General features: G+C 44.2%; 1 protein-coding gene across 1 annotated transcript in view; it reads left to right on the top strand.

Moving 5' to 3' along the window:
• The window catches only part of LOC144594474 (ubiquitin carboxyl-terminal hydrolase 43-like), a 391904-nt gene that overhangs the window by 1683 nt on the left and 362620 nt on the right, over nucleotides 1-27601 (top strand). Inside the window, exon 2 of the mRNA XM_078400997.1 lies at nucleotides 4409-4546. Within this exon, the coding sequence (XP_078257123.1) occupies nucleotides 4409-4546 (138 nt within the window). The remainder of the gene's footprint in view (nucleotides 1-4408; nucleotides 4547-27601) is intronic.

Raw genomic sequence — 27601 nt, 5'->3', positions numbered from 1 at the left:
GTGGTGGTCATAAGTGATCATTTGGCCCATCAAATCTACTCCACCATTCAATCATGGCTGATCTATCTCTCCCTCCTCATCCCAATCTCCTGCCTTCTCCTCACAACCTCTGATGCCCGCACTTTTTTGTGGGTGCTCCGGTTTCCTCCCAGACTCAAAGATGTGCAGGTGTGTAGGTTAATTGGCTTTGTAAAATTGTAAATTGTCCTTGGTGTGTAGGATAATGTTAGTGTACGGGGTGATTGCTGTTCGGTGTGGACTCGGTGAGCTGAAGGGCCTGTTTCCACACTGTGTCTCTGATGTCTAAAGCCAAGGATAACTTCTTCAAAGTAGGCCATACTGCAGCTTCCTGTGTCTCCTTTTGGTGCAGGGTCCCGACCCAAAATGTCACCTTCATAAAGGCTGACTGACCTGCTGAGTTCCTCCAGCACTTTGTGTTTTGCATAAGATTACAGCATGTGGAGTTTCATAATTGTTGTACAAAGAGAGAGTGGGAGAATTATTGCACGTACATTTAATCTGATGTCTAGGATAACTCTACACGGTGGCACAGTGGGTAATCGCTGCCTCACAGCTCCAGAGATTTTGGTTTGGTCCTAACCTGGGATGCTCTCTGTGTGGAGTTTGCACATTCCTACTGTGACTGTATGGGACAACTCCATTCGCTCCGGTTTCCTCCCATATCCCAAAGACGTTTGTAGGATAACTATAAATGAGCATTAGTGTGTAGTCGAATGGATAAGAAAGTGAGAAGACATGGATGGATGATCGATGGTCAGTGTGGGCAGAGTCTGTTTCTATGTTGAATGACTTTACCCTCTGAACCTCTGCCCTTTTTATACATTAAGTCTTTTTATTTGAGTATTATCAGAGACATTGAATGGATTCGATGATATCAATTGGGAATGTAACGCAAACTATTCCCAACTTTAAAATAACAGAAAATTATAGCCTTTAACATTTCCCAAAGTCTTTAACATCAATAAGATTTGGACTTCAGGAGGCCAACAGTTCATAGTCATGATTTTGAAAGGCTACCTTAAATTCTTAGTGAAAATATTAAATCAAAACTCAGTCCGTGCAAAGCAATTTACACTTGCAACTTCTTGAATTATTTCCTAACAGTCATCGAAATGGAGACAGTAGATCTCCTGTCACAACATTTGCCGGCAGCGATAAGCTGGTTAGTTGTTCAGTGGAAGTAAAACAAAAAGTCCTGGAAACATGCCTAGAACACAAAGTGCTGGAATAACTCAGCGGGTCAGGCAGCATCTCTGGAGGACATGGATGGGCGAAGTTTCGGGTCCGGACCCTTATTCGAGAGAGGGGAACTTCTTCCAATACAATACAATACAATATATCTTTATTGTCATTGTACAGGGGTAAAACGAGATTGGGAATGCGCCTCCCATACGATGCAATAAATTAATTAGCTAGTCAGTATTAATTTATACAACCTAATGAAACAAATGAGAACAGTTTTAAACAGAATAACGTGCAGTAGATCTGTGCCGGTTCACTGTGGTATGTGACCATCCGGCTCAGCAGGACCGGTTCATAGCAGCTATGGCCCTGGGGATGAAGCTGTTCCTGAGTCTGGAGGTGCGGGCGTAGAAGGCCTTGTATCGTCTGCCCGATGGTAGAAGTTCGAACAGACTGTTGCAGGGGTGTGAAGAGTCTTTGTGGATGCTGGTGGCTTTTCTAAGGCATCGTGTGTTGTAGATACCCTCCAAGGCTGGTAGCTGTGTTCCGATGGTCCTCTGAGCTCTATGGACAACCCGCTGAAGAGCTTTCCTCTCTTCAGGAGATTTTGCAGTAGAGCAGTAAAATGTTGGTTAAGGGTTCCAACATAAAAACATCACCCTGTCTGAAGAAGAGTCCCAACTCAAAATGTCACCCGTGTCTGAAGAGGGGTCCTGACCTGGGAGGCACAGTTGTGCAGCAGTAGGTTGCTGCCTTACAGCGCCAGACACCCAAGTTTGATTGTGACTGTGTTTGATCTCGGTATGGAGTTTGCACGTTCTCTCGGTGACCGCGTGGGTTTTCTCCAGGTGCTCCGGTTTCCTCCCACATTCCAAAGACGTGTGGGTTTGTCAGTTAATTGGCTCTTGTAAATTGCCCCTGGTGTGTAAGATAGAACTATTGTATGAGTGATTACTGGTCACATGGATTCAGTAGGCCGAAGGGCCTATTTCCACCTTTAATCTCTAAACTAAACTATGACCTGAAACAATGCTTCCCCATGTCCACGAAAGGTGCTGCCTGACCTGCTGAGTTACTCCAGCACTTTGTGGTTCTACATTAGATTCCTGCACCTGCAGGTCCTTGTGTCCAGTCCTGGAAACGTGCTGAATCTTTGTCTCTTTGCTTTATTCTCCTTGTCGTTGTCACTTCTTTCAATGTCCCCTTCCATATGTTTTATTCCTGCTTGCCTTAGCCTGCCTCTCACACGGTAACTTTTCATTCCTAACGTCCAGTTCTGATTTTAAAAAGAGTCTGCTTGTTGTGTCTGATCTCTATCTCCACTGATGCTGCCTGATGTGTAGTGTTTTCCCATGTTTGTCTGATTTCTGTCAGATCAGCAGTGTTCTGCTGTTTATTGGAGACAGTAAAAAACAGCAGATGCTACAATATTTGTATTTTATTATTTGCTTATGCTTGTTGAAAGAGGAATGAATGTCAACGAGCTCACTGTAGTACTTTGGAATGTGTGGTGGAATCTTTAACACTTGAGTCATGCAAGCATGTAAACTGATACTTCAGTTTCATTTCTTATCAGGCATCCAAAATAAAACACTCTTTCATTCTACCACAAATGCATATTCACATAAAGCAAATTCTGTTGAGTGACATTACAGTACTATAAACAGGTCAACATTTCCTCTTCATACAGAACAATACATGTATAATTGAATTTATAATGTATAATCGAATTTATAATGTAGGTATCATTGGGTACTATGAGTTGTAACATGTATGTGTTTTGTTAAAATTTAAATAAAATTAATTTAAAAAACATTTCCTCTTCAGTAATACAGGTCCACCATCGATTTTCCGATAACTGGTGATCTCCTTTAATCCGGACAAAATTCCGCGAGTGCACAAGGTGTTTTCTGGTGGCAAAGCACCACTCATGTCTTTGTATGAGAGTGGGTTGCCCGGTGGTGCAGCGGTAGAGTTGGTGCCTTACAGCGCCAGAGACCCGCATTCGGTCCTAACTGCGGGTGCTATCTGTACGGAGTTTATTACCTTCTCCCCGTGACCACACGGGTTTTCTCCGGATGCTCCGGTTTCCTCCCACACTCCAAAGATGTACAGGTTTTGGGTTAATTGGCCTCAGTAAAAATTGTAAATTGTCCTTCTAGTGTGCAGGATAGTGCTATTGTGCGGGGATCGGTGGTCGGCGTGGACTCAGTGGGATGAAGGGCCTGTTTCTCGAAACTAAAAACTAAGCTTGAAGTCCCCACGAAAATGCATTGCCTCGGCTGGGTGGGGTGGCCAATCCCGAATTTTGGACTTTGTCGACAAATCGGCGGGTCGATCTGCCCCCTGGGGCTCTGGAACTCTGGCCTGGCCGGAGCCGACAGATCTGTTCCCATAGCCGGCACCGAAATAGACTTTGTGGGCCGGTGTCTCAGTCCCTCGGCGGCCTAGGCGGACCGTTTTGGTCCCGTTCGACTCCTCTCAGAGGCTGTGACCACTGTTGGTCCGGCAAAACGGATCATCCAGGAAAACTCTGCAACCGAGGGTGCTGGAAAATTGATGGTAGAGCACATAGAACATAGAGCAGAACATGTTGTAAAGAACATATGAACATGTGGTAAAGGCGGCATATGGGTTTTCTCCGGGTGCTCCGGTTTCTCTCCGCACTCCAAAGACGTACAGGTTTGTAGGTTAATTGGCTTTGGTAAAATTGTAAATTGCCAACAAAAAACCCCAAGTAAGAATTAAGTGCATAAATACTCACGTACGAAGGGGCCTGACCCGAAACATCACCTATCCTTTTTCTCCAGAGATGCTTCCTGACCCCCCTGAGTTATTCCAGCATTTTGTGTCCATCTTTGGTATTAACCCTTTCATATTTTTGTCATCTTCACATCGATATCGGGGCAAAATGTTTACACTGAGGACGATGGGTGCCTTGAATGTGGTGCCGGGGGAGGTGGTGGAGGCACCACATTCAAGGCACCCATGATATGGATCATGTGCAGGCAGAGGAGATTAGTTTATCTTGGCACCATGTTTGGCTTGGACATTGTGGGTCAAAGGGCCTGTTTCTGTGCTGTACTGTTCTATGATCGGGTTTCTCGGATGGATCCTTTGGGGCTGAACAGACACAGATTCTTGCCTTGTTTTGTAACATTGTGTTCAATCTTGTTTTTTTAATTAGGACTTTGTTTTATTTCAGAATATTGTTGCAAAATATGGATCTCAATTCCGTGGGAATTCCCAGCACGATGCACTCGAATTCCTTCTGTGGTTGCTGAACAGAGTGCACGAGGACCTCAATTGTTCACCCAACAAAAAAGCCAAGCCTTCTGTAAAGGTATGTTTGTGCTGATGACTGGATTCATACTGTTGACGGAGCCTTTGTCTTACAATCCATGCAGTGTGTGGTTTAGAAACATAGAAAATAGGTGCAGGAGTAGGCCATTCGGCCCTTCGAGCCTGCACTGCCATTCAATATGATCATGGCTGATCATCCAGCTCAGTAACCTGTACCTGCCTTCTCTCCATACCCCCTGATCCCTTTAGCCACAAGGGCCACATCTAACTCCCTCTTAAATATAGCCAATGAACTGGCCTCAACTACCTTCTGTGGCAGAGACTTCCACAGACTCACCACTCTGTGTGAAGAAATGTTTTCTCATCTCGGTCCTAAAAGACTTCCCCCTTATCCTTAAGCTGTGACCCCTGGTTCCAGGACTTCCCCAACATCGGGAACAATCTTCCCGCATCTAGCCTCTCCAAACCCACACTTTAGTTTCGAGATACAGTTTAGAGATACAGCGAGGAAATGAATGAATTAATAAGTTCATTGGCCAAGTATGTACATATACAAGGAATGTGCCTTGGTGCTCCGCTCACAAATGACAACACAAACACACAGTTAACAATTAGGAACAGGCCCTTCGGCCGACTGAGCCCATGCTGACCAGCGATCCCCACACATTAACACAAGCTTACACACATGAGGGACAATTTACACTAATACCAAGTACCCAAGCCAATTAACCTACAAACCTGTACGTCTTTGGAGTGTGGGAGGAAATCGAAGATCTCTGAGAAAACCCACGCGATCACTGGGAGAACATACAAACTCCGTACAGACAGCACCAGTAGTCGGGATCCAACCTGTGTCTCTGGCACTGCAAGTGCTGTAAGGTAGCAACTCTACCGCTGTGCCATCGTGCCACACTTGTCTTGCTGTAACATGGGTGGCACAATGGCGTAGCTGGTAAAGCCGCTGCCTCACAGTGCCGGACACCCCGGTTCGATCCTGACCTTGGTTGCCGTCTGTGTGGAGCTTGCACGTTCTCCCTACGACCGTGTGAGATTCTTCTGGGTGCTCCGGCTTCGCCCCCACACTCCAAAGACGTAGGTTAACTGGTCTCTGTAAAGTGGCCCTGGTGTGTGGGGTATGGATGAGAAAGTGGGATAACCGAGAACTAGTGTGAACGGGTGATCAATGGTTGGTATGGACTCAGTGGGCTGAAGGGCCCGTTTCCAAGCTGTGTGTTTCAATTCGATTCAACTGCAGGAATAAGAAATAGTCTGAAAAACGATCTCAAAATTCCCCTCCAAAAAAAGTAAGTATGGGTTAATGAACAGTTCAAGATTCAAGATTCAAGATAGCTTTATTTGTCATCCAATATTGGACGAAATTCAGTCACCCACAGTCCAACAATAAAAGCATTAAATAGGCATTAAAATTACACAACCCCAAAAACCCCCAAAACACAGTCCAACAATAACAGCATTAAATAGGCATTAAAATTACACAACCCCAAAAACACACAAAAAAAAAGAAACATCCATCAAAGAAACATCCATCACAGTGAGTCTCCTCCAGTCCTCTCCTCACTGTGATGGAAGGCCACAATGTCTTTCCCTTCTCCTGCCGTCTTCTCCCGCGGTCAGGTTGTTGTGGTTGCAGGCCGCGCCGGACAGTCCGCAGCGGCCCGAGCCTAAGGCGAGTCGCAGCCGCTCCCGCAGCCGCTCCCGCAGCCTCCGAAGACGGCCGGCTCCGCCGATGATAAAGGTCATGATTCCCCCCCCCCCCACCTCATATGATTTCATCGATTAGTAGAAACATTTTACACTATCGGCTTTAAATATTTTACTGGTAGAAAACTGTGCATTCTACAATAAAACTAAATTATATTTTACTGGTAAAATATTGCCAATACATTCAATACTTCATACTTTAATAAGAATAGAAAATCTTGAGGGTAATAGATACAGTGAATGCACAGTCTTCTACCCAGAGAAGGGGAGTCGAGACCCAGAGGACATTGGTTTAAGGTGAGAGGGGAATACTTTAATAGGAACCCAAGGGGCAATTTCTTCGCTCAGAGGGAGATGGGTGCAATGAACGAGTTGCCAGAGAGGGTAGTTGAGGCAGCTACCATAACAACATTTAAAAAGACATTTGGACATTAGGTATACGAATAGGAAAGATTTAGAGGGACACCAAACACAGGCACATGGGAGTAGCTTAGAAGGGGCATCTTGGCCAGCATTGGAGGAGTTGGACCGAAGGGCCTGATACCTTGCTGTCTGATTCCGACTCTGGTGCTAAAATGCTGGAAATATTTATCAAGGTGAGCACTTTTGGGGAGAGACATTGAGTTAACATTACAGACCAATTATCATCAATATCATATCATATATATACAACCGGAAACAGGCCTTTTCGGCCCTCCAAGTCCGTGCCGCCCAGTGATCCCCGTACATTAACACTATCCTACACCCACTAGGGACAATTTTTACATTTACCCAGCCAATTAACCTACATACCTGTACGTCTTTGGAGTGTGGGAGGAAACCGAAGATCTCGGAGTAAACCCACGCAGGTCACGGGGAGAACGTACAAACTCCTTACAGTGCAGCACCCGTAGTCAGGATCGAACCTGAGTCTCCGGCGCTGCATTCGCTGTAAAGCAGCAACTCTATCGCTGCGCTACCGTGCCGCCTTTGTTTGATATGAAATCCTAGCTCTTCGTATGGGAGCTGCCAGACTCTAATTCCAACATTTTCTGTTTGGTAAGATTTATTTTAGAAACTTTGGATTTTAGAGATAGTTTAGAGATTTCTTTGTTTACTTTAGAAATTTGAAATTGTGTTTGAGTAACATCATTTATATGGTAGTCATGTGGGTATCGCGATTATTGCAGATAAAACATATACATTACTAGCAATAAATAGATTTTTTGGCGTATAAAGGTGAAGAATTATTCTTTTGCATAAGCTTATAGCTTCTGGACTTAAATTTGCATAGTAACAATAATGGCTTTTTAATTAAAGAATTTTCATATAAATATTTCCCATTTAATTTTAAAAATATTACCACAATTAATTGCAAAAACTTGTATCTATGGTTCCCTAATTTAAAAAGACAATTATTCTAAATATTATTGCAAATTTTGTAAAATAATATCTTTAGTTTTCTGAAAGATTGGAAACAATAATTTACTGGTGCTGCAAAATGGAAATTTCAGAGCCATTCAGTGTTCTAATTATTTATTGCACGTATCCTGGTAAGCAAGTTCAAAAGATCATTGCCAGGATAAAATAAGCAACACTGTATAATTGATTATGGGGTATGTCAATAGCCCAATGGTACTTTATTGTCACAGGTATCTAGTTACAGTAAAATTATTGCAAACAGTTCACTAAAAGTCATTTTAGTGCCATCCTGTATCCTTCAAGCTTCAAAGTTTTTAAAAATGTAGGCCTTGGTCATATAGGCCTGTTGTCATGGCAGCGGCACTGGATCGGAGTTGCAGGGGTCGGCCTGGCCTGGTGATGTCGATATCCTCCACCGTCTCTCCGTGCGGCTGCAGGCCGCATCCGATCCACACGCTCGACCTCTTTGGAGAAGCGCCCGATCCAATTGAGCCCCAGGCTGCTGCAGGGCCTCCAGCGGCCCACTCTATAATGACCCGGACACATCGCTCCTCGCATCGCATGGCCACCTTGTGACTCCATCCCCAGGGTCCCTCCTGCAGTCGACTGTGGAACATCCAGAGGGCATCTGAGAGGGCAGGTGGTGAGCCTCCAGCCCGCTCACCTGGACCATTCCTCTCCTCCATCCGCCGCCATCTTGAAATCAAAGGGTTTTCATTTGGTGGCATTCTCTGTTTTAACAGCAATATGTGATGTTAAAGTGTATGTGTGACATACACCACCATTCGTTAATATGTCATCTCAGCAAATAGTTAACTAATGTGAAATTCCTCATTTTTATTTATTCTGAACAAGGTATGAATTGACCATTTATTATAACGCTAACATAATGTCAAACCTTGTAGGTGGAGAAGATAAAGCACACTATTTCAGACCAGGAGATGGTGTTCCATAGTAATCCTGGTTCGAAGAATCATGAATGTGTAGGAAGGAACCGCAGATGCTGGTTTACCCTGTAGATAGACCCAAAATGCTGGGGTAACTCAATGGGTCAGGAATTTACCGCATTAAACATGGTTTTTCATAAGTACACGGTCTCAGTGGATCTCTGGAGAAAAGGAATAGATGATGTTTCGGGTTTTAGACTCTGAAGAAGGGTCTTGACCTGAAACGTCACCCATTCCTTTTCTCCAGAGATGCTGCCTGACCCACTGGGCTACTCCAGCATTTTGTGTCTATCGTCAAAGACTCACGAGCTTGACTTCCTTAAGACCGAGGGGTAAAAAAGTTGTGATAGGATCTCAAACTTTAGCCCAGAGTATCTGTTGATCATGAACGTTTGTAAGGGCCTGTCCAACCAACTTGCACGATTGGTGGACACTTCATAGGAAAGTTAGTGTAAGAAAATAACTGCAGATGCTGGTACAAATTGAAGGTATTTATTTCACAAAATGCTGGAGTAACTCAGCAGGTCAGGCAGCATCTCAGGAGAGAAGGAATGGGTGACGTTTCGGGTCGAGACCCTTCTGAAGAAACGAAACGTCACCCATTCCTTCTCTCCTGAGATGCTGCCTGACCTGCTGCCTGACCTGCTGAGTTACTCCAGCATTTTGTGAAATAAATACCTTCATAGGAAAGTTATATTCTTTTCACTTTATTTTTCTCGCAGTTCCAGAGCAAAACATTTGATTGTCGTTTCAGTATTCTTGCAAGGTGGAGACTAGGAAGGTACCTTGCCTTATTTCACACATACATTCATATCCTCTGAGGGATATTCGGAAATTATTAATGAAGCCATCTTCTCCTTGTGGGACCGAGAATAGTTTATTTTTAGCATTTGACTTATCCTATTACATGAAAAAATGTTGTTTTATAAAAATAAGGTCAATATTTCTGCCAGGCAAATAAACCGAAATAGTTTTGCGATATTATGCAAATATGTTCCTCCATGGGCTTTCATTTATGAGATGTTCTAACTTGTATTTGGATAGATTTTATGTATATCACCGTGTTTTGACTTGATTAGACACTTCCTGGCACAGCACAGATTGGTGCATAGTAATTTTAAAATTGCAAATTGACCTTAAGTCCACCAGAAATAATCCCTCACCATTCCAACTCTCTGGTCTGCTTGGCACAAATAAATACTAAATGCTGGAGTAACTCAGTAGGACAATAGACAATAGACAATAGGTGCAGGAGTAGGCCATTCAGCCCTTCGAGCCAGCACCGCCATTCAATGCGATCATGGCTGATCACTCTCAATCACTACCCCGTTCCTGCCTTCTCCCCATACCCCCTCACTCCGCTATCCTTAAGAGCTCTATCCAGCTCTCTCTTGAAAGCATCCAACGAACTGGCCTCCACTGCCTTCTGAGGCAGAGAATTCCACACCTTCACCACCCTCTGACTGAAAAAGTTCTTCCTCATCTCCGTTCTAAATGGCCTACCCCTTATTCTCAAACTGTGGCCCCTTGTTCTGGACTCCCCCAACATTGGGAACATGTTATCTGCCTCTAATGTGTCCAATCCCCTAATTATCTTATATGTTTCAATAAGATCCCCCCTCATCCTTCTAAATTCCAGTGTATACAAGCCCAATCGCTCCAGCCTTTCAACATACGACAGTCCCGCCATTCCGGGAATTAACCTAGGACAGGCAGCATCTATGGAGAGAAGGAATGGGTGACTTTTTGGGTCGAGACCCTTCTTCAGAAGTGTCGCCACTGTGCGTTACTCCAGCGATTTGTGTCTATCGTCGGTGTAAACCACATCTGCAGTTCCTTCCAACACATCTGGCACAGATAAATACTGGCTTTCAATTGACTCCAAATGAAATCCCGTTCAGAAACAATTAGAAATGTTAAGAAATATTTAGATAGGCACTTGGATAGGATAGGTTTGGAGGTATTGCAAATCGATTTATAACATGTAACATTAAATCAAAACACATAGGGTGTGGTTGGTATCCATCTACATGCTTGGTATCTGTTGTAGTTGGAGGTGCACCTTTTGTAACATGCTTTGGTTCATCTGTGTTTCAAATACTTCAATACTTGGTTTCACCCATATCCCTGCTCTCGCGTTGCAGTGCACTCTTCTTCTGACGGCCTTTTGACTCCTTTTCATCTCTTGCCACTAACTCCACCCATCTACCCATCAAAAATCGATATGAGCCAAATGCGGGCAAATGGGACTAGCTTGGATGGGGCATCTTGGTTGGCTGAAGGGCCTGTTTCCGTTATGTATGACTCTACAAACCAAAGGTGCTGCTGGGAGTTGAATATTGGTATTCTGGTATTGAATATTGGTTGTGTGCCTTGAAATAATAATGACTTTACTAGTGGAAAATAGTGGTGGAGGAGGTGCACTGTTCATATTGCAAGGTTTCATGTACATGTGAAGTGATTTATTAATATGTAGGAAGGAACTAGATGCTGGTTAATATGAAGATTAACACTGCCGAAAATGCTGAAGTTAAGCAGTGGGTCAGACAGTATCTCTGGAGAAAATGAATAGGTGATGTTTCAGGTGGAAACCAAGGGGAAACGTCACCTATTCTTTTTCTCCATAGATGCTGCCTGACCCGCTGAGTTACTCCAGCGTTTTGTGTCTATTTTGAGTAATTTAAAAAAAAAGTTATTTTGAGAAAACCAGATGGATAATATCAATTCAGAAAAGGCAGTAAAGAAAATGAAGTGAATGACGTGACTATTAATTGAGCAAATGCAGACAAAAGTATTAGCTCAATGATTTGTTTTTGCACTAAATGCACGGTTGTGTTGTGGCGTATAGCGTTGGAGTAGATTCAACATGCGTGTCTTTCCATTTGCAGCCGTTATCTGCAGATGGAAGTCCTTCCTCCCAGGGGTACGGACAATGGCATAGGCTTTTTTAAAACCACGTTTCCTGTATTTATTTAATTTCTCATACCTGCCCACGGAATCAGATTTAGCAGAGTCGTGGGAATCGCTTTGCCTTCCATTGTTGGTCGGTGTTGAGAGTCTACCACTCCAAGTCTGCATGCGTCACTCTCCTTGCCCAAAGCTGAAGCCATTTTCACTCGGTATCAAAACATAACCCAAGTTCAGGCATCTGAATTGCTTTGGAGCTTGAGGCCTCTTTGCTTGTTGATGAGTAGTGCGTTTGTTGCAGCTTCAACTCTTTAGCTTCGACAAGCAGATGTTACTGATGAATGTGGTCTCGGTCCGTGGGTGTTGACACGGGAATTCTGGTTCCCTGCAGGAAAGAAGCGTGGATGTTGGTTGGGCAATTGACGCATACTTGGGTAACATGCAACTCAATATGATGTATGGAACAAATGTCGTGGAGTTATTCGGCAGGGAAACTTGGCCCAACTTGTCTATGCCCCATCTACGCTGGCCCCATTTGCCTGCATTTGGCTCACATCCCTCTAAACTTTCCTATCTTTGTTCCCATCCAGATGTCTTTTAAATACCTGCGTCGTTCCATATACTCATCACCCTCTGTGTAAAACGATTGCCCTCCAAATTCCAATTAAATATCCCCCCCTGTATCATGGTACCACCCTTAGTTATTCAATAAAAACATTCTATTATGTATTGAACTTCTATTTCTTTTGTCCGCTTTCTTATAAAACACACCATCAGGTGCTTCGGTGTGGCACAGCTGGTTACAGCAGCAGAGACCCGGGTTCGAATCTGACCTTGGGTGCTGTCCGTGTGGAGTTTGCATGTTCTCCCCCAGACTGCATGGGTTTCTTCCGGGGTGCTCTGGTTTCCTCACGCACCCCGAAGACATGCGGGTTCATAGGTTAATTGTCCTCTGTAAATTGCCCCAAGTGTGTTGGGAGTGGATGAGAAAGAGGGAGAAGATAGAACTCGCGTGAATGGGTGTTCCATGGTCGCACTGGACTCGGTGTGTTCATGCTGTATCTCTAAACTGAACACACCTCGAGTCATATGGGTTTCCTGAAAAATGTTTGATATTTCAGGTGGAAGGAAATACATTTTAATAAACCTTCTCGCCTCTACATAGCAGTCTGCTGAAACAAAATGATTCCACTTAATTTATCTGCTGCTGACAAAGGTTTTTCCTCAGTCATCCTTACAGCATCTAGGATTTAATGCTCAATAGCTCTCTGTTTATTGTTGGATATGATTGCTGGAAAATACATTGATAAAGCTAGCTTTTTTAATGCATTTGGTCTGAACTGCTCTGGTTGGTTGATATACTCAGGTAGCAAGGTCCTGAAATTAATAAGGGTTTGGGAAAGCTCAAGTGGGTAACTAAAAAGAAAATAAGAACAAAGAGGGAATGACCCCCAATGTGAAAAAAGAAACCCAAAAGGCTTTCACTGACATAGAAATATCTGGTAGACATAAGGAACTGCAAATGCTGGAACCTTCAGCAAAACACAAAGTGCTGGAGTGACTCAGAGGGTTAGGCAGCATCTGTGGTGAACATGGATAGATGACATTTTGGGTCGAGACTCTTCAGATTCAGTTCTTCGGAGTCTGAAGGAGGGTCCCATCCTGAAACATTCCCTATCCATGTTCTCCACAGAGGCTGCATGACCCGCTGAGCGACTCCAGCACTTTGTGGGGTTTTTTTTGCTATAAATAGTTAGTAATGGATATCAGCAGAATTATATAGAATTTCAAAGCTCTCCAGTTAAAACTTCTAAACTATTCTAAAGTAATGCATAAAAAATTATGGTTTATGGTTTATAATCGGTTTACAAGAATGATCCCAGGAATGAGTGGGTCAACATATCCTGAGCGTTTGATGGCACTGGGCCTGTACTCGTTAGAGTTTAGAAGGATGAGGGAGGACCTCATTGAAACTTGCCGAATAGTCGTCTTCTTGAGTTTGAGGCAGCAGAATTTATGTAACGCCCTCCAGGCACTGTAGCCAGTGCAATGTGCTGTTGTCGAGGGCCGTGAGGTCTACCCCTCCACCAGGGGGACGGAGGACAGTGCAGTCGAGAATGACGTGCTGCGCTGTTTGCTGGTCTGCTCCACACACGCAGGCTGATGATGAACGCAACCCCCAACGATGCACGTTGGCATTGAACCGGCCGATCCCTGTGCGGAGCCGGTTCAGGGCGACACACTCTTTGCGGGGCGTGTCCGAGCCGGGTGGGGCTGTGGTGTTCGGTGCGGCAGTGAATTGAGGAGGTGGCGATGTCTGTTCCCAGCTGGTTCTCCATGCTCCTAGTATGTTGAAACCGGAGCCACAGAGGGTCGCTGCATGACGGGAGAAAGGGTGACGAGATGACAGGCGTTGAGGTCCCAGTTGCTGTGAATCCTGGGCGAGGTGGTGCAAAGGATGTTTGGTGTCCGATGGGGCCTTGCACACCAGCCTATGAGTGAAGAACTCTCTGCCAAGCTTGGCGGGTGCGATACCTGCGAGCACCGGCAGGAGATCCGTCGGAGTAGGGCGTAGGCAGCCAGTGATGATCCGCATGGTCTCGTTGAGGATGGCGTCTAGCTTGCAGGTATGAGCGCTGCGGCACCATGCTGGGGCGGCGTACTCAGCGGTGCTGTACACGAGTGCAAGAGCACTGGTTTGGAGAATAGATGTCCTGGTGCCCCATGACGATCCGGCCAAGCAACGCAGGAGGTTGTTCCGTGCCGAGACTTTAGCATGGAGCTTCAAGGTGTTGCTTGTAGGTCAGCTGCCGACCTAGTTTCACCCCGAGGTATGTAGGAAATGGGTTGTAGGGTAGGGGTGACCCATTGAGGGTGACGGTTAGCTGGCGTTGAGCTTCCTTGTTGTTCAGGTGAAAGGCCGTTGTGGTGGTTTTTGCCACATTCAGTTTTAGCCTCCAGGTCTTAAGTTCCATATCCGCTGAGAGCACATCCTCAACATTCAACGGCGGATATGCCGAATAGTGAAAGGCCTGGATAGAGTGAATGTGGAGAGAATATTTCCACTTGTGGGAGAGTCTAGGATCAGAGGCCATAGGCTCAAAATAAAAGGATGTACCTTTAGAAAGGAGATGAGGAAGAATTTCTTTAGTCAGAGGGTGGTGAATCTGTGGAATTCATTGCCACTAACGGCTGTGGAGGCCGTCAATGGACATTTGTTAGGCGGGGATTGACAGATTCTTGATTAGTACGGTTGTCAAGGTATATGGGGAGGAGGCAGGAGAATGGGGTTGAGAGGGAAAGATAGATCAGTCATGATTGAATGGCAGAGCAGACTTGATGGGGGCGAATGGCCTAATTCTGCTCCTATAACTTATGAAAAATATTAACAAGTGCTGGAGTAAAAAGAGCTGTCCACAATACATTTTTAATGCAAAATGCAAACTACCTGGCAGACCTCAGCAGGTCAGACAGCATCTGTGGAGGGAAACGGACAGGTGACATTTCAGATCGGGACCCTACTTCTGTTCACAGATGCTGCCTGACCTGCTGAGTTCCTCCAGCAGGTTGGGGTTTTTTTTGCTCGCGATTCCAGCATCTACACTCTTGTCTCTCTGTCATATATTTTTAATTCTCTTTGTCTCTTTGGTCCAATGCATAAAATATACAGTGTTGTTTTTGCACCTCGCTCCTCAGATTGGACGCAGGGCTTCCTCATTGATGTGGAGAAGATGTCTCTTGTGGGCCACTCGAGAACAAAGGCTTGCTGCTTAAAATTGAGAGGTCATCCATTTGCAACAAATAAGCTGAAACATGTTTTAGGCTTGTGAGTCTTTGCAACCTCAAAGGGCACGAAAACAAAATCTTTTAGGATACTTTTAATATGGAGATAAAGTTCATAAGTTCGAGGAGCAGAGTTAGGCTATTTGGCCCATCGAGTCGACTCGAGTCCACAGTGTACAGTTAGAGGATAAAGGCAATAATATCTAGTACAAGATAAAGTCCAGTAGAGACGAGTTAAAGATAGTCTGAGGGTCTCCAATGAGGTAGATGGTAGGTCAAGACTGCTCTCTAGTTGGTGATAGGATGGTTCAGTTGCCTGATAACAGCTGGGATGAAACCGTGCCCAAATCTGGAGGTGTGCGTTATCAAACTTCAGTACCTCTTGTCTGATGGAAGAGGGGAGAAGAGGGAGAGTATGTCCTTTACCATAAAGTTTCTATTGAACAAAACATTTTAAGTCACTGAACTGGTGATGCATAAATGCATGATGTCATCATTTATGTAGGAGGCTTCGGGCTCCTGAGAAGGTGTTTGATGGAATTTACTGTTTGGAAATCTAAATGTGCAAGTTACTAAGACTACCAGCTTTCTGTTTTGTAGGAGAATAACTGCAGATGCTGGTACAAATCGAAGGTATCACAAAATGCTGGAGTAACTCAGCAGGTCAGGCGGCATCTAGGAGAGAGGGAATGGGTGACGTTTCGGGTCTGAAGAGGGGTCTCGACCCGAAACATCACCCATTCCCTCTCTCCTAGACGCTGCCTGACCTGCCGAGTTCCTTTTTCAGCATTTTGTGATACCTTCGCTTTGTGTTTTATACGTGTAAGGAACATCTCTTGATTTTTAAATAGTTATCTCCACTGCCCTCAGTAACATTGCAAGACCTTCCAGCAAGAAAATTGTTTTTTTTAAAAAAAAGCAAATAAAAACCAACATGTTAAATCTATGACGTTATTTTTTTAAAATGTGAAACGTCACCTATCCATTTTTTCCAGAGATGCTGCCGAACCCGTTGAGTTACTCCAGCATTTTGTGTCTATCTTTGGCATAAACTAGCATCTGCGGTTACTTTTTAATACTTTTCTTTGCCATATTTAATATAGCTTTCTGATAATTAACATCACAGGCTCACTCCCTATAAGATAACGTGCATCTTTAAATAAACCATTTTAAGACTGCATCATGGCTAATGTGCCTTAAGTGCTGCCATTGTAATATTGAACTGGAATAAAAAGTGAATGCACTCTCCACAGAAATACTGAAAACTAAGTGCTCAACTACTAAGTCGTGGGCCTCTGAATCAACAAAATTGCTCTTTGGTCGGTCAGAGTAACCTTGTCCATGCATTTATCGTAAGTGTTTACTGAAAGATTGCAGAAGGGTCTTGACCCGAAACGTCACCCATTCCTTCTCTCCAGAGATGCTGCCTGACCCACTGAGTTACTCCAGCATTTTGTGCCTATATAAAATTATGAACGGCATAGATCAGGTAAGCAGTCAGAACCTTTTATCCAGGGCGGAAATATTAAAGATTAAAGATCATGTTTCAATGTCGGAGGGAGATAGTTTAAATGACCTTTCCAACCTCTAGCTTCACAATTTGCAACTCTTCAATCCTTTTGTCTTGCACCTTTTGTCTTTTCAACTTTGGCCATTGTCCAACCATCTGCCCATCAGGCAAACACTCCTTAGCTGTACCAACCTATTAACTGCAGATGCTGGTACAAATCGATTTATTCACAAAATGCTGGAGTAACTCAGCAGGTCAGGCAACATCTCGGGAGAGAAGGAATGGGTGACGTTTCGGGTCGAGACCCTTCTTCAGACTGATGTCGGGGGGGCGGGACAAAGGAAGGATATAGGTGGAGACAGGAAGATAGAGGGAGATCTGGGAAGGAGGAGGGGAAGGGAGGGACAGAGGAGCTATCTGAAGTTGGAGAAGTCGACGTTCATACCACTGGGCTGCAAACTGCCCAGGCGAAATATGAGGTGCTGCTCCTCCAATTTCCGGCGGGCCTCACTATGGCACTGGAGGAGGCCCATGACAGAGAGGTCAGACTGGGAATGGGAGGGGGAGTTAAAGTGCTGGGCCACTGGGAGATCAGTTGCGTTAATGTGGACCGAACGCAGGTGTTCAGCGAAGTGATCGCCGAGCCTGCGCTTGGTTTCGCCGATATAAATAAGTTGACATCTAGAGCAGCGGATGCAATAGATGAGGTTGGAGGAGGTGCAGGTGAACCTCTGTCTCACCTGGAAAGACTGTTTGGGTCCTTTGATGGAGTTGAGGGGGGAGGTAAAGGGACCGGTGTTGCATCTCGTGCGGTTGCAAGGGAAAGTGCCCGGGGTTGGGGTGGTTTGGGTAGGAAGGGACGAGTGAACCAGGGGTGTCTCCCCCCCCCCCCCCCCCCCCTCTTCCAGCTTTATTTCTCTCCCCTCCCCCCCACCACCCCTTTCAATCACTGAGGACGGGTCCCGACCCGAACGTAACCCATCCCTGTTTTCCAGAGATGTTGCCTGACCCACTGAGTTACCAACACTTTGTGTCTTTTGTAAACCAGTACCTGCAGTTCCCGATTTCTACCTATATACTGATTTGTCATTATTCATCTTACTTGTATAAAGAACTCTCGTAAATTTGGCATTTTCTGTTTCCTTTTCATAAAATAACATTTGCTCTGCTTGATTGTGTTCTGATTTACTAAAGGTCCTGCCACTGGTTGTTTAATATAGTCCAGTACGCTGCTAATGCCAGACATTCAGCGAATTGACGTAATAATTTCCTGCTTTCTGTCTTTCATTTCTTGGATAGGGGCATTGAATATGTTCTCCACAGTGACTTTCTTTTCTACCATTCTTACCCTCACAACTTTTCAATCGTTTTGTCTCACACATTCTGTCTTTTCGTATCTGGCCTTTGTCCAACCATCTGCCTATTGAAAAAACCCATCCTCGCCTGTATCAACCTAACACCGAAGAGAGACACAAAATGTTGGAGCAACTCAGCGGGTCAGGTAGCATCTCTGAATAGAAGGAATAGGTGACGTTTTGGGTCGCGACCCTTCTTTAGACTGAGGCCATTTGGGATCGAGAACCTGTGGTTTAACTTCAGTTATATTTTTGGTTTAAACCAGCATCTGCAGTTCCTTCCTTCAACCCACCACCTGCCAGGCCTTGACTTGCCCCTTACAATAATAACTCTGGATGCTACACATTTCTCACTCCTGCTTTTCCAGCTTTCTTTCATCTCCCGCAATCAGTCTGAAGAAGGGTCCTGACCCGAAACATCACCTATCCATGTTGTCCAGAGATGCTGCCTGACCCGCCGAGTTGTTCCAGTACTCTGTGTCTTCATTTGTAAACCAGCATCTGCAATACGGCACGGTAGCGCAGCGGTAGAGTTGCTGCTTTACAGCGAATGCAGCGCCGGAGACTCATGTTCGATCCTGACTACGGGTGCTGCACTGTAAGGAGTTTGTACGTTCTCCCCGTGACCTGCGTGGGTTTTCTCCGAGATCTTCGGTTTCCTCCCACACTCCAAAGACGTACAGGTATGTAGGTTAATTGGCTGGGTAAATGTAAAAATTGTCCCTAGTGGGTGTAGGATAGTGTTAATGTACGGGGATCGCTGGGCGACACGGACTTGGTGGGCCGAAAAGGCCTGTTTCCGGCTGTATATATATGATATGATGATATGATACCCTGCTTCCACATGAATTGCGGAAAGAGCTTTCCTATTCTCAAGGTACAACACTCGAGTTGCAAAACTCAATCAACTCCCAAAGAAGTTCCTAATTGAAACGGTTACAATAATAACTGGAGACTTCACATTTCTCACTGCTGCTTTCCAGGTAACAAACACAGTGCCAAAGACGATGGTTCAATCCAGACGTCGGTTGCTGACTGTCTGTGTGGGGTTTGCTCATTCTCCCTCTGAACGTGTGTGATTCCTCCGGGTGCTCCGGTCTCCTCCCACAACTGAAAGACGGGCGGGTTTGTAGGTTAATTACCCTACATTGTCCCGAGTGTGTAGGTAGTGGATGAGAAGGTGGGATAACATAGAACTAGTGCGAACGGGCGATCGATGGTCGGTATGGACATGCTGGACCGAGGGGCCCGTTTCCATGCTGTATCACCAAACTAAACCAAACATTTGTACGTTTGTGAGCTTTTCGACAGGCTTACTTTCTGTAAACCACTGGCTCTTGAACTTGTTTGAAACAGGAGGGATTACTGATTTATATGGTAATATTTCAGATGCACAGATAGAATTTTAACAACACTTGTGAACGGTGAAGTCACCTTGCACTTCATTGGACATGTGATGAATGTGTTTTTTTTAGTTGGGCAAATACTCTTTTGTGCTTCCTTCTGTGGAAGGCACCTGGTCTTGGAAATATATATATATATATTTTCTCACTCCGAGGCCAGAAAGCAATCTTTGCCTTCTACAATGTTGGACTTGTGTTTAACTCAAAACGACACCTAGATTTTTGTATTTCAATTTCCCACAGCAGCCTTGTGTGTGTCTGTTACTCACCGATCTACTTGTACTGCTTCCTGGGAAAGGTGTAGGATTGTACTGATTTTTTTTGATTTTTTCCCTTGATCAGGCCAGAGGAATTCTGCAGCCCAGGAGTCTGTGCAGGGTTGGGAGAAATCTGTAGCCTGAATTATTTATACAGTCGATTGTAAACCGGGGCACAGTAGAGATTGGACTTGTGCCAGCTTCACCAGCAGGGCCTTGAGAGAGTGCTTATTATTGTGGTAATGAATGCAGAGCCACTCCCTGGAATCTGGGCTCACATTGGCCATCCTTGTATAAAGTCGGATCGTATGGCTGCAATGAAAGGTTACTTGCATTCATTGATTTTTCTTTTGTGCTTTCACATCAATCTCCAGAACTGAAAGGACAATGAGGTTGGCTCAGACTTTGCCACCTAGGCTGTTTTCCATTCTATCGATGTTAAGCAATCAGAGGTGGTTATAGCCGTTTTGTTTAAAATTTGTAACTTTAACCTCCATACATTTTGAAATAGACTTTGATTTCCTTAAGCAGACACAGCTGAGATGGCTTCATTCCAGCGATGACATTTAACATATTCACTTTTACTTTAGAAAATAATGTGTAGAAACAGGCACTTCGGACCATCGGGTCCACCCTGGCCAGAAATCACCCCGTTCACTAATACTATGCTGTACACTAATACTATGCTATACACTAATACTATGCTATACACTAATACTATGCTATACACCAATACTATGCTATACACTAATACTATGCTATACACCAATACTATGCTATACACCAATACTATGCTATACACCAATACTATGCTATACACTAATACTATGCTATACACTAATACTATGCTGTACACTAATACTATGCTGTACACTAATACTATGCTGTACACTAATACTATGCTGTACACTAATACTATGCTGTACACCAATACTATGCTGTACACCAATACTATGCTGTACACCAATACTATGCTATACACCAATACTATGCTATACACCAATACTATGCTATACACCAATACTATGCTATACACTAATACTATGCTGTACACTAATACTATGCTGTACACTAATACTATGCTGTACACTAATACTATGCTGTACACTAATACTATGCTGTCCACTAATACTATGCTGTACACCAATACTATGCTGTACACCAATACTATGCTGTACACCAATACTATGCTGTACACCAATACTATGCTGTACACCAATACTATGCTGTACACTAGGGATAATTCATAATTGTACCAAAGTCAATTAACTTACAATCATGCACATCTTTGGAGTGTGGGAGGAAACCGGAGCACCTGGGGAAAGCCCACACAATCATGGGGAGAACGTGCAAACTCTGTACAAACAGCACGTAGTCAGGATCAAACCAGGCTCTCTGGCGCTGTAAGGTAGCAACTCTACCGCTGTGCCTCTACTGTTTATTGATTGTTAGAACATAGAAAAGCACAGTACAGCACAGGATAGGCCCTTCGGCCCTACAGTCCCTTGCCAATCATGATGACAAGGAAACCAATCTCGTACCTGCACGTACATGTTCTAGACCCTTCCATTCCCTGCAGGTCCATGTGCCTATCTAAAAACCTCTCAAAAGCCACCATCATATGTGCCTCCATCACACCACCCCAGGCAGTGCGTTGCACCCTCTGTGTAAAAATAAAGCTTGCAACCACATATCTGGTTTAAACTTTATCCCTTTCACCCTACAGCAATGCCCTCTAGCCTTTGATATTTTCACCCTGAGAAAAATGTTCTGACTGTCTGTCCTTTCTATATATTTCATAAATGTTACATATTTCAGAAAGAAGCCTTCAGCACACCTATTTCCCTGAAACAAGCCTTCAGCACACCGAGTCCATGCCAACCACCGATCACCCGTCCACAGTAGTTCTGGGTGGACTCTAGTTGTGTGTTGTCCCATTTTCGCATCAACTCCCTACAAACTTGGAGCAGTTTACAGAGGCTAATTAACCTGCCAAGGCTCGCGTCTGGGATGTGGGAGGGATCTGGAGTGCCCGGAGGAAACCCGCGCGGTCACAGCGAGAACATGCAAACTCCACATGGACAGCATCCGAGGTCAATGACCGACCCTGGTTCTCTGGCAGTGAAGCAGCAGCTGTGCCACTGTGCTGTCATTCAATTACCTTTTTGTTTGCTGATGGGCTATTCTTCATTGTTGCTCCTGAATGCATTCTGATCTCTTCAGAATCTTGGACCTTTCTTGCACCTGTCAAAGGATCACATTTGGAAGTTTTGTATGGGAAAAAAAAGGTTAACAGAGAATAAGCCTAAGGATTAACAAATGACATCTTAAGGAATAGAAGGAAAGCCATTTACTTTTTTTCTGACCTTCAACAAGGAAGTTGTAAAGAACTGCCGAACTGCAGGGAGCTGTGGACGAAGCCCAGACCATCACTCCCTTCCATTGACTCCATCTACACTTAACGCAGCCTAGGCAAGGCCACCAGCATAATCAAGGACCAGTCTTATCCCAGTCATTCTCTCTTCTCCCCTCTCCCATCAGGCAGGAGGTACAGAACTTGGGATACATATGCCAAGGCGTACATGGGCGGCACGGTGGCGCAGCGGTAGAGTTGCTGCCTTACAGCGAATGCAGCGTCGGAGACTCCGGTTCGATCCTGACTACGGGTGCTGTACTGTACGGAGTTTGTACGTTCTCCCCGTGACCTGCGTGGGTTTTCTCCGAGATCTTCGGTTTCCTCCCACACTCCAAAGACGTACAGGTTTGTAGGTTAATTGGCTGGGCAAATGTAAAAATTGTCCCTAGTGGGTGTAGGATAGTGTTAATGTGCGGGGATCGCTGGGCGGCACGGACCCGGTGGGCCGAAGGGCCTGTTTCCGCGCTGTATAAATCTAAATCTAAATGCGTCCAGCCAGAGATCATCAGGCAAATGAACTGTCCTCTCACCAGTTGGAGAGCAGTCCTGACCTGCCGTCTCCCTCATTTTAGACATATCTTTAGTTGGACTTTACTGAACGTTTTCCTAGTTTAGTAAACGTTATTTCCTTTATCCTGTACCTGTGCACCGAGGATGGCTCAACAGTAATCATGTATAGTCTTTTCACTGACTGGATAGCACGCACCAAAAAGCCTTCCACTGTACCTCAGTACACATGACAATAACAAACAATTAAACTAAACTAATGCAATTTTATGATAGACACAAAAAGCTGGAGTGATTCAGCGGGTCAGACAGCACCTTTGGAGAAAAAGATTAGGTGAGATTTTGGGTCGAAACTCTTCTTCACCCTCAGTCTGAAGAAGGGATGCTGTCTGACCTGCTGAGTTAATCCTACTTTTTGTGTCTATCTTCGGTTTAAACCAGCTTCTGCATTTCTTTCCTAAACTAATGCAACTTTTCGTTGGCAATGGCAATTAGTCTTAAACCATGGTTTTCCCCCCCACTATTTGCAGTAATTATATTCTGTGGCCTTAAGGAACACAAGCTGAATAGTACCTTGTAGAATGTGGCAAAACATCCAACAGCAAAGCATCTTTTCAGTTGCTGTGAATTAACATTGTAGACAATCTACATGTGTATACACATTGGCACTGGGTTTTACATGAGTATAATTGCAACTTAAAAGGAAATAGCGCTGACACTGTAGGGTGTGACACTTTGCGTCTGACATTTGCTGGAGGCTGGTTGGGAACTATAATTGTAAAGGTTCTGAAAGTACAGATTTTTTCATTGGTCTGTCTTGCATTAAAATAAAATGGATAATTGATGCTTTCTGTAGCTTCTTTCATTTTCATTGAAGGAACATTGTTCCACGTATTGAAAGAAGGCCCAGAAAATTACATTTGAGAACAAGCGCACGTTAAAAGATGTTACCAAAATAAATAAAAAACATCCAGATAGGAGGAAATATTAAAGCAGGACTTGGTCATTTGATGACACCTAGCTTGGGTTTTGGATGTTTCTGAGCAATTTGAAAGATGGATTGATTGAAAGATGGAAGCAAGCCCTTCAGCCCACTGAGTCCATGATGACCATTGATCACCGTTCACAATAGTTCTGTTATCCCACTATCTCGTCCACTCCCTACACACTAAGGGCAACTTACAGAGGCCAATGAACTGTCAGTGGGACGTGGGAGGAAACCGGAGCACCCGGTGAAAACCCACGTGGTCACAGGGAGAACGTACAAACCCCACGCAGACAGCACCCGAGGTCAGGATCGAACCCGGGTCTCTGGCGCTGTGAGGCAGCAGTTCTACCAAACGCGCCACTGTGCCGGTTAAATAGTTTGAGTGATTTACCTTTCGATGGTGAACCAGGTGGTTTGTCATTGGAAAACTCTGCTTTCAAGCAGTATTTATATTTTTGAGTTCCAGTTCTGTCGCTGGTGTTTGGCTTCAGGTTTCGAATCCACTTCTTCCTTCAGCATTTATTGGCTTGGTTTTTCATGCTGTTGGTTCTGCCAAATGGAAAATGGAGCTGTGTTACTGGTTGAAGTTTCTACAAATAAGTACTGCAATGCCGGGTCGCGACCTGATTGCTTGAGTAATGCAAGTTTTATTGCAGTGAAATACTTCGACAGTTACGAATCCATTCCAGGCTAATTTCTGAAACTAATTGACAAATGCTGTTTAAAACACTGCTGTGTCATAACAATCAGGTCTGTTCCAAAAAAATGTATAAACACCTTAATAGCCTTGTTGTACTCAATGAAATATTTAGCACACATTTTATTAGATAATTTGTTTTTGCCAGAAATTAAATGTATTTTTAATTAAGTGCTGGAAAAAAATGATTCATTGAAAGGAGGTTTATATTGTCGGGACTTGAACTTAATCAAGGCAAGAGTGTTTAATCGTCATATGTGCTGATAAGCAAGGACGAGTCTCAGCCCGAACTCTCCCTCTACTCCCCTCTCCCATCAGGCAAGAAGAACAGAAGTGTGAAAACGCTTTACTCCAGATTCAGGGACAGATTCTGCCCAGCTGTTACCCAGTAACTGAACCACCCTATCACCAACTGGAGAGTGGTCCTGACTTACCATCTACAATACCCCCCAACATGTTTGGGACAAAGACCCATTATTATTTTTATTTGCAAAGGATATGCATCAAAATATTATACATGACTACTTTCATTTATAAAACATTGCTGTGTCCCAAACATTATGGTGCCCTGAAATGGGGGGACTATGAATAAACACTGCTGTAATTTCTACATGATGAAACCAGAATATATAAAAATACCCTTTAATAAAATCGGACAATGTGCACTTTAACCACATGTGGTTTTTTTTAAAGTTACAAATCTCAAATTGTGGAGTACAGAGGCAAATAAATAAATGATGGGTCTTTGTCCCAAACATTATGGAGGGCACTGTACCTCATTAGAAACCCTCAGACTATCTTTAATCGGTCTTTACTGGACTTCATCTTGCACTAAATGTTATTCCCTTTATCCTGTATCTGTACACTGTGGATGGCTTGATTGTAATCACATATAGTCTTGGTTAGCACGGAACAATAACACGGTACGTGTGACAATAAACTAAACTAAACATTTCTTATTTGCCGCAGCATAACAGGCCTGCAAACATAATACACATCAATTATATAAAATGAACAAAAGTTCAATAAATTAATAACTGCCAATCCTAGTGCAAAAAAACCCCACTGTTTACATTGCAACCAAGCCAGCACTTAATTCATGGTTGAAGTTAGTGTTGTTTATTGTTGTGTAGTATTCAAGAGCCTGATGGTTGATGGGGGAGAAAAAACTGGTGATCATGGGTTTTTTAGACTTCTGTACCACCTTCAATGTTACTGAGATGTAACGCTGAAATATTATCCTTCTACCCCACCCCCTAGTGAGTGGAGCTGCCCATCAACTAATGTTTAGGCGAATTGCTTTAGTTAAAAATGCTTTGATGGGTTTAAATTTGAGTGGAAAAAACTGCATTGTACTACAGTTAAATAGTATTGCTCCACTGAATGGAAAGAAAAAAACAGATTATTGCCTGTTGTAGACGGACACAAAATGCTGGTGTAACTCAGCGGGTCAGGCATCATCTCTGGAGAGAAGGAATAGGTGATGTTTCGGGTCGAGACCCTTTTTCAGACGGAGAGTCAGGGGAGAGGGAAACTGGAGGTATGAAAAGGTACAGGACAAATCAGAGGTGACGTCCAAGGAACCCACAATGGTCCATTGTTGGCTGTGGAGAAGCGAGTCCGGGATAAAACATGGTCATAGAGACGGAGAGCAGGAGGAATCACAGAGGGGGAGCAGCGAGAGAGGATGTTGGAGAGAGGAGGAGAACTGCTTCAATGTAGGCATACCTCAAGGAGATTTTGCAGTGGATCGGACAAAATGTGTAGGGAGGAACTGCAGATGCTGGTGTAGATCCAAGATAGACACAAAATACTGGAGTAACTCAGCGGGTCAGGCAGCATCTCTGGAGAAAAGGAATTGGTGATGTTTCGGGTCGAGACAGTTCTTGGAATGTTTTTCAGATTGCCTCATTTCCCTGGGAACCGTGGCTGGCCTGGCCTCGGCTTTGTACTATAATAGTAACCACAGGCCTGGTCTTTGCTTCCTCCTTGATCTTGTCCCATTCTTCATGGTACCCAACATCTTTGGGAGTTTAGCTGTTGTTTTGGGGATTGCTTTGTGTAATTCGGTCAATTTTTCCAGAAAGTCCTTGTGTTGGTGACCTAGTGCTTGCGGGAAATGTTGACAAGGATATGGTTTTGGCAACTCGATGTTGTAAATTGGTTTGAATGCATTGCAATAATTGATTAAAAGGTACGGCAAGGGAATAGGCCCTTCAGCCCATCAAGTCCATGCCGACCATCGATCACCCTAGTTCACGCTAGTACCGCGTTATCCCAATTTCACATCCACACCGTACACGTTAGGGGCAATTTACAGTGGCCAATTAATCTACAAACCTGCGGGTCTTTGGGATATTGGAGGAAAACTACGTGGTCACAGGGACTGCACTCATGGTCAGGATCGAACCAGAGTCTCTGGTGTTGTGAGTCAGCAGCTCCACCAGCTGTGCCACTGTGCTGCTCATTTCCTATTTAAACCTTAAATAAAATTTTAATTCTGTCTTCGTTCCATACAAATGGATCCATACAGAGGCCATGTGAATCTGGGGAAAGGAAGATGGTTCAGTTAGATGGTAGTGAAAATAAGAAATTTCATTTTATTAATGATTCTATTGACTGGAGCCCTGTGCACTTTTTAATCCCTACGTTATCTTGTTTAATTTTCCATCTATTTTATTACAGGGCTATGCAGCCGTGAGCACTCTATTCTCAATGAATAAAGAATGCACAAATCCATATTCACAGAGGCCCTGTAATTCAGTGAAAGAATTCCCCACCAATTCATACAGTTTGGTATAGTTTAGAGATACAGGTCCTCGGCCCACTGAGTCGGTGCCGACCAGTGATCCCTGCACACTTACACTGTCCCGCGCACACTAGGGACAATTTACAGTTTTACCAAAGCCAATTAACCTACAAACCTGTACGTCTTTGGAGTGTGGGAGGAAACCGGAGCACCCGGAGAAAACCCACTTAGGTCACGGGGAAAACGTACAAAGTCTGTACAGGCAGCACCCATAGTTAGAATCGAAGCCGGGTCTGGTGCTGTAAGACAGCAACTCAACTGCTGCACCACCGTGCCACCCCAATGCAGTTTCAACGTTTCCACACTCCCAAGGCATACAGGTTTGTAGGTTAGTTGGCCTAGGTAACAATTTTAAGTTGTTTCTTGTTCGTAGGATAGTCCCAGTGTGCGAGG

The sequence above is a fragment of the Rhinoraja longicauda genome, chromosome 6 (genome assembly GCF_053455715.1).
Source record: "Rhinoraja longicauda isolate Sanriku21f chromosome 6, sRhiLon1.1, whole genome shotgun sequence".
Taxonomy (NCBI): domain Eukaryota; kingdom Metazoa; phylum Chordata; class Chondrichthyes; order Rajiformes; family Arhynchobatidae; genus Rhinoraja; species Rhinoraja longicauda.
The sequence above is the reverse complement of the archived record's forward strand: the minus strand, read 5'-3'. Positions and strand labels throughout refer to the sequence as shown.